Source organism: Trachymyrmex septentrionalis, unplaced genomic scaffold (genome assembly GCF_001594115.1).
Source record: "Trachymyrmex septentrionalis isolate Tsep2-gDNA-1 unplaced genomic scaffold, Tsep1.0 scaffold114, whole genome shotgun sequence".
NCBI lineage: Eukaryota > Metazoa > Arthropoda > Insecta > Hymenoptera > Formicidae > Trachymyrmex > Trachymyrmex septentrionalis.
Window position 1 is genome coordinate 1,482,752 of NW_017304269.1, and position 8,409 is coordinate 1,491,160.

The 8,409-nt window shown below is 30.5% G+C and overlaps 1 protein-coding gene across 3 annotated transcripts in view; it reads left to right on the top strand.

The window, feature by feature from the left end:
* LOC108753278 (G2/mitotic-specific cyclin-B3) overlaps positions 1-7,503 on the top strand; it is an 11,278-nt gene extending 3,775 nt beyond the window's left edge. For all 3 annotated transcript variants that reach the window (XM_018494745.1, XM_018494735.1, XM_018494755.1), the window contains exons 2-7: positions 460-720; positions 1,110-1,421; positions 2,084-2,539; positions 2,643-2,798; positions 4,167-4,447; positions 6,445-7,503. In XM_018494745.1, coding sequence (XP_018350247.1) covers positions 505-720; positions 1,110-1,421; positions 2,084-2,539; positions 2,643-2,798; positions 4,167-4,447; positions 6,445-6,496 — 1,473 coding nt within the window. In that variant the 5' untranslated portion in view covers positions 460-504 and the 3' untranslated portion in view covers positions 6,497-7,503. The remainder of the gene's footprint in view (positions 1-459; positions 721-1,109; positions 1,422-2,083; positions 2,540-2,642; positions 2,799-4,166; positions 4,448-6,444) is intronic.
* The last annotated feature ends 906 nt before the right edge of the window (positions 7,504-8,409 follow it).

Below are 8,409 nucleotides of genomic sequence, written 5' to 3' on the forward strand. Positions count from 1 at the left end.
AAACGCCACCAAAAAATAAAGCTCTAGAATTAGCGCTACAGACAGTGTGCAATTATATAAACATAAAACTTTATCATAAACTTAAATGAATTATAAGTTATATTACATTATAATACAATGACATGATATTGAATGACTGAGAGATCTCATAAAACGCAATTGATCAGTAAAACAATGTTTTTTTGATTAATACTACATAATAGTATAAAATACAATATAAAGAAGTAATAACGAGTAAAAAAGTAACACATGTTCTAAGTATAAAAATCGCACAGCACTAGTAGTTACAGAATAAATTAAACTAAAATTACCAAGTATGATAAACAGATATTAGCATGTTGTTATGTCAGAATTTAAACCCCTCTATTTCTGAATCATTATGTTCTATGTATATTATGTATATACTATGAATTGAACTATAATTTATGAATTAATTATATGTATTTTTATGAATAATAGCAATAGGTAAGGAACCGAAGTACCAAAGTTTATCATATCCGAAAAATGGCACCTCCAAAAGTATTACTTGGACAAAATAGACAAAACAGCACTGCAACCTTAAGGAAGGGTATAACAACAAGGAGTCAACATTTTTTATTAAACAATCCATTAAAACCCAATACTGGCAGAGAAACTCGCGTCAAGCGAAAATCTTCAGATGTATTTTCACCACCTAAGGAAAAAACGAACAAGAGATACGCTTTTACAAATATCACCAATGTATATACTCTTGCAATTATTCTATCAATTTTTATAACAAAATATAAATTTATACTTTAATTTAGTAATCGGATTTAAATGCAACTTTCGGCACTATTTTCGTGTCTACTAATTCTTTCTTGCTGCTCGTATAATAAGTTGGTGAACAGAAGATACGATCCTATTTACGCGTAGTATTCTTGAAAGAGCCTTACATGTCAGTTACATAAATCGATTCGTTTATTGTAAAAACGCAAGTGGCAGGCATTAACACGAAAATCGGGTCAAAAACGTTCTAATTCCGATCACCGATTTTAATTTATTTAAATCATAGCATTTTAATGTTCAATTCATGTTTATTTTATTTTATTATCTATGAATTTATTTCTTTTATATTATGAATCTGACAGGCCATTACTACGTCGCTAGTAGGACATAATCTAACAAAAAAGGTAGTAACTCAGCTCAAACCAGTCGGAAGTAACGTTGCTTCAGAGAAACCTGCAGATGTTACTACATCAAAAGTTGTACCGGCAAAAGCAAAACCGGCGCCTCGTATTAAATCTATTCTCAAAAAGGATGATAAAACAGAAACTATTAACAAAGTTGTAAATATTAGACGAAGTGCAGATTTAGAAAAATCTGAGGATAATTCGTTATACGTCAGTGCTTTGGAAGACGTTAATGATAGCATAAAAAAGACTCGCAGGAGTAGCAATAAGGTATATATATATATTTAAACTTTCTGCAATATATTATTATGTATAATATTTTAGAATCCACGTTTTTCTTTAATTTCATTTATTTGCAAAAACTTAAAAAAACTCAGATTAAAACTTATAAAGAAAATTAGATTAAAGTAATTTTATTTTAGAAATTATATAAAATTTATTTGTTAACTTTTATATAATTTTTAAAATAAAATTACTTTTAAAAAGGAGTAAGAAATAATTTTTTAAACTAAGACAGGATTACACTATATATTTTTAACATTTTACTATGTTATTTATATTTTTAAAAATCCTGAGAAATCGGGCAAATGAGAGTGTAACGCAGTTGTTGCAGCATGATCAAATTATACTGTTAATCAGTACAGTAATTGATTGCATATATTTCTATAAAAACGATAATTTATATTTTATATATTTTTATTACACTATATTTTTACTTTATACTGCCCACAGAAACGCCTCTCGAAAAATCCGCCGTTCGGAACCGGCGTTAAAATTGTAGGTCCCATATGCTCGTGACAATTGAATAATACACCGTACACCACAAGCATATGAGAGAGGTGTAACACAGGCCAAAGATTTAACATAAGAAGAGGAAGAAGAAGACTTTATACTGTTTATTAGTATTATAATAGATTAAATATATATTATAGGTTGATGAAAAAATCAACGACAAACCAACAGTAATAGCAGAAGAAAAAGAACCTACATCCCCTACGAATGAGAATGAAGTTTCAGCCACTACTTTATTGATTGCCATACCTGTAAGAGAATTACCCGAAGGCGTTCAATGGGATTTTGATGTTGAAAATTGGCTAGATCCATACCAGGTATCACACTATGCAATGGATATTTTCGAATACCTGAAGGAACGAGAACATCTATTCCCCATCAGTGATTACATGGACCGGCAAGTATGTCTCTCGCAATGGATGAGAGCACTATTAGTCGACTGGATGGTTGAGGTTCAGGAATCATTTGAGTTGAATCATGAGACCCTATATCTGGCTGTAAAACTTGTCGATTTATATCTGACAAAAATGACAGTCGGGAAAGAGACTCTACAACTACTCGGCGCTGCAAGTCTTTTCATAGCGAGCAAATTTGATGTAAATTTTATAATTATATATCCACAAAATTTTTGCCTAACATAATTGTACTCTTGTCATGAACAATAAGCTCATGGTAAAAACTTCGTAACTTTGGCTTTAGGAAAGAATACCACCAATGGTGGAAGATTTCTTGTATATATGTGATGGCGCTTACACACAGAGAGAGCTGATAAAAATGGAAATGAATGTTTTAAAAGTAGTCAATTTTGACCTGGGAGTGCCTCTTTCTTACAGATTTCTTCGGCGTTATGCTAGGGTAAGCAGTAACAAAGCTACCGATTTATATATAAGAATATTTTGTCTTAAGATTTAAATGAATATATTAGATGATATAATACTTCTTCTGATAATGAAATAATTTTCTTTTAAAGAAAAAGATTGGTTTTATTATTCGAAATTAGATTTAAAATTAATATATTTTCGAATCAATAGGAATTAATGCATAAGGCCTGATTGACTTATATTGTTAGTTATAATCACAATCATCCAATAAATGAAAGCTCCATGTTCCTCCAAGCCGGAATAGCAAAGCGCATCTGATATTTTTCTTTCATAATATGTAAAAATCTCAAACATTTTTCTGAGCCACGAGCGAACACATTTGACGTTTATTTGTATTTGTAAAGGAAGTTGAGAGAAATAATAATGGTTTTAACTCTTAAAAACAAGAAAAGGAATTTTGATAGAGAGTGAATATTATATATGATATTAACTAATTGATATTTAAAAACATTTCACTAATTAACTTAACTATTGTAATACTACTAATATTATATATTTTATAACATTAATAAGATTTCCTTATGTGTCTAGAGTACCTTCCTGTGTATCGATACTTTTCTTAATGTCCATGGCTAAACTAGAAAGATTGTATGTATTTTTTGTAATTTTTCCCGTAGAATTGACTGGTGTAAATTCCCTCTACATTCAATATTTAATAATTGGTTTATAACAATTTGTTACAAAATTGATCTTTGTAATGTACTTTTTATTTGTCAGAAATATTTTTCCACGATCCGGTCTTATTTCCAATTGTTATTTTCTTGTTAACTTTATTGGTTTAATCTTGGATCTTAACTTAGGATCTTAAAACTTGGATCTTAAAATAGATTTTAACGAGCAAATGTGATATAACAGTACTTACAAAATAACATATGATTTAACGCTGTTCGCTCCTGGTCCATTTTACCCGAGTTGAGTGTGTATACACATATATGGCATGTTCGGTAAAGACTGTAACAACGCTTAAGGATAGATTTCCGAAATCATTTTGAGACGAAAATTTTAATACTAAAATGTCGAGAGTATGTCGATCACTTTAAATATTTGTAATTCGAAAACTATTAAAGCCTCGACATTTTGGTATTAGATTTTTTGTTTCAAAATAATCTCAGGAATCTACTCTTGAGCGTTGTTACGGTTTTTACTAAACACTCTGTATGTGTGTATATTTTCAAATCACATCAGACTGTAAAAAAAAAAGTACAATTACATTCTTCTATTGAAGATCAGTTGTTTTAATATTTTAAAATTTAGTCTCCGATATCTATTCTAAAAAATCTGATAGACTATCTTATTCGAATAGGATCTATAGACTAACTCAATCATTATTATCTGAAAATAGTGTGCCAAGGTCTCCATGCCTACATTAACTCTGGCTCGGTATATATTGGAACACTCGTTGATGGATTATACGATGATCAGATTTAGTGATAGCAAAATGGCAGCAGCGGCGTTGTTACTGGCATTGCTAATGAAAGATCTAGGAGGATGGAATTCAACATTAGAATACTATAGCGGTTATAAACTAGACGACATAAGAGATATTTGCAATCTTCTGAATCAAAGTTTACATAGAAAGCATAAAGAAACATTAAAAACTGTCCGTAGCAAATACAGCCACAAGTAAGTATTTAATTATATTAATTTTATATATTATTTATATTTAATTTATTTCTTTTATGTATTTTTATATATATATATTTGTGTGCGTGCGTGCGTGCGTGCGTGCGTGTATGCGTGTGTGTGTTTGTGTGTGTGTACAGCGTGATCCACTTAAATTGAAAACTTTAAATATTTTACTTATTTGTGATGATACAAAAAAAATGTTTTAATTAAAAGAGGAATGGTTTTGAAGGGGACGTATTTTCGTCACTTTTTTTTAAGGTGGAGATATCAAACAAAAATATGAAGATTTTTTAGATGGAATTATATCTTTTTTTTTTACAAGATATTTTATACTTTATTCTGGCATTATTGATGACATGAAATATTAAATCTCGTATACTTAGTCATATTCTTAATCGTATACTAAATTAATTTTTTATTGATCGTACATTAATGTGCGCAGAATAATTAGAGATCATATTATCTAAAAATTATATAATTCCATTTAAAAAAGTGGAAATAATCTTCATATCTTTCTAACGTCTCCACTTGATCAAAATACATCCCTCTCGAAACCGTTCCCTTTTCATTTGAAACATTTTTTTATATCATTAAAAATGAGTAAAACATTCAAGGTTTTTAATTTAAGTGCGTGCGTGTGTGCATGCGTGTGTGTATAGGATGTCCAGTAACTCTCGTGACAACACTCGAGTGCAGATAAAGAGTAGACTAAAGTAAGTCAAAAGATCCTGTACCGTTTTACAATTTTCGCAATAGTTAACAATTAATTACTAAAATTTAAACAATGTCGTGGTTTATTTCAAGCTTATAATTAGAATAACTTTAAATTAATATAATTAACATAAAAATATAAATACTAAATAATATTCTACACAAACGTTTCAGCTTACAAAGCCTTCTTCAGTGTTAAAACGCAGAAATACAATATGTTACTTCTCTGTTCACTAATATTCCGTTAGCTATTGGATTAGAGAGAAAGTGGGATTCCATTAAATGTACCACGAACATACCAAAGAATTTATTAATGCGATCAAATTTGTCTTAACATCAACATATTTTATTTTTAATGGGGTCATTTAAAAACAAACATTTGACACACCTATAGAATCCCCCTTTCCCCTATTATATCTGATATTGTGATGGAGGATTTAGAAGAGAGTGTTAAATTCTTTAGAATTTCGGGTTTCTATTTTAGATATGTTGACGATGTTTTTATGATCACATCTAAAGATAAGATCACAAATTTTAAATTCATTTAATGAACAGCATGATAGACTCAAATTCACTATTGAATATGAGGAAGACCATTGCTTGAATTTTTTGGATCTGTCGGTCATCAATAAAGACAATACTATTATTTTAGATTGATAATAAAAAGACGTTCTCGAGCAGGTATTTATCGTTCTATTTAAATCATTCTACACGCTATAAGATTGGAACTATATATAGTTTAGTTGATAGAACGATCTTATTGTCAAATCCTACATTTTATAGTAAGAACATAGAATTTATAATAGAAATTTTGAAGGATAAAACGATTATCCTTTAGGAATGATTTTTAATTATATTAATAAAAGGATTAAAAGTTTGGCTTGTAAAAAATCCACAATGATAAATAACACTGCTTAGTTGACACTGATGGAGTTTTAAGAGAATTAATGATTAAACGATCTATCGATACACACCTAGACTGTGATCACTAGGCGCACAGAAAATTGTTTATTACAAGCGACAAAGGAAAACGAAGGAAACCCCGCTTTGATCGTACCTCACGCATTTGCATTAAACGGTAGGCCAGGTGAATATATATGAATATTCAGCGATCTTTAGAAATTAATATTTCATTAACTATTGCGAAAATTGTAATATATACTAGAGGATTTCCACTTTGTCTGCATACGAGTATTGTACAAATATTCTGGAACATCTTGTATACATATACAACGTATTTTTCGTAAATTATCAATGTTCACTCTATTTTATTTGCATTCTAGGATTTTCTTCGAAGTTGCGAAGCTGCCCCTAAAAGAGACTTTAGACATATGAATAGAAAAAATACAATTGAGAGTGAGGGTGTGCTCTCATAGGATGCGGAACTGTGAAACGTTTATGATTGGTTGTGGCTTCATTCCGCTCCGCTAAGTGTTTTCCTATGTCGCATTGAGCGAAATTTGTGGAATGCGCAGCAACTAGCGCTGATAAATCGCAAGAACCTTCCTTTCGTTAGATCTCCCGGAATAGCTTTTGTCATTAGCTCGCATTGGTTGCGTATTTGCAAGTTTCGTTTAATGGGACATAAAGAAACAAATTCCTGCAGATCAGAAATCATACATAGGGACGTCTGCCAATTTTATATATCCATTTTGATTTTGATTTACATTTTTGCCTTTCTGTATATTATTTACGACATTCATTTTCTGACCGTATTGACGTCCGTATTTATTTGTAGTCAGTAATAAGAAGATACAGGATACCGCGAGTAGCTACGCGCTTTTAAATGATTCGACTTGTTATCTATGGCTCAATCCCACGTGCATCTTGCGTATTATTTACAATCCTTTCCGTTTCTGATGACTCTTAATTGACTTGCCTTCGATTAAGTATATGTTCTTATAGAAGACAGGTTTTCTTCATTTAAACCAGTTTAGCGAGATTCACACGAATCCGCTAAAAACTAAAACTGCGGAAAAGAAAACGACGGAATCGGTAAAATGAAAGCATTATCAATCACGAATATTCCGTAGTTTCGTATCCCATGGGGATCGCACTCTGAGGAAACTGAAGTAACTAACTGTAAAAAAGAAAGTACTCCAAATTCAGTACAGATAAATGAATTATCTTAGTAGTATGACAATAGAAATTAAGACTAGTCGTAACATTTGTTGGACACCTTGAATGTTTGTTAAGTGTTGTAATATTAGCACGCGGATAGCGACGCTACCCTCTAAATTATATAATGCATGAAACGAAAGCGGAAACGTAAAAAATCTCGAATGTATGTCAAAAAGTTTTATCGTGAAGCTTCACCGAGTTTTTTTTACGGGTACACTTGATAGCGAATGACTCGTCTTTATTATTATTATTATTATTTATATATATGTATATGATGCAGTAATCTCTATATCACTTTACAGTCTTTATTATTTGTATAAGTCATTTTACTAATTCTTTTTCTTTTTTTATTAAATATTTATTTTAGCGCCACACTTTTATATCTTGCGAGATGAATCCTCAATCCGAAATGTGATATCGGGTTTTTTTTCAATGTGCAAGAATAGACTGAAAAGTAATGCACGTATGGTTGAATTGACTCGTGAATGAAAAAAATGTATATTTTCAAAATTCAAAGGAAAGAAAAGAATAAATATTAATCTATTTTTTTTACATGCTCGCCTTGTAATCCAATAAATTGTTCCTAATAGATTATAAATTTTTCTTTATACATAACTTTACTTAACTTTATCATCTGCGGAAAAATAAGACGCCTTATGAATCAAGAAAAGAAATACAAATCGCACAACGTTAGATTTGTCGATCTGAGAAGTGAATCTTTTATTTCTGTCACAGCAACTTTCTAAAATTCGTACGTAATTTTAAAGCAATTGAGTTTACATTTACCAAAATTTTTATGTTCAAAAAACCACTACTCTAAAAGTAACAGCATTCATGTCCTAAACCAAACCTGTTTAATACTTTGCTGGCAAAACTAAACGCTTCGATTTCTTTAGCGTCTCGTTAAGCGAGACAAAGAGAAAATAAAAAAAAATAGATCTCAAAGCTCTGCTCAGTTATTGGTTACTCTAGCATCTGTTTTTTGTTTTCTCAATATCTTACTCAGCGAAAATATGGAAAGGGCGAATCGTAGCTGATAAATAAAATGTTAGGCCTGCTCTAAAGTCTTTATAACTTCTCTCTCTCTCTCTCTCTCTCTCTCTCTCTCTCTCTCTCTCATTAGATCG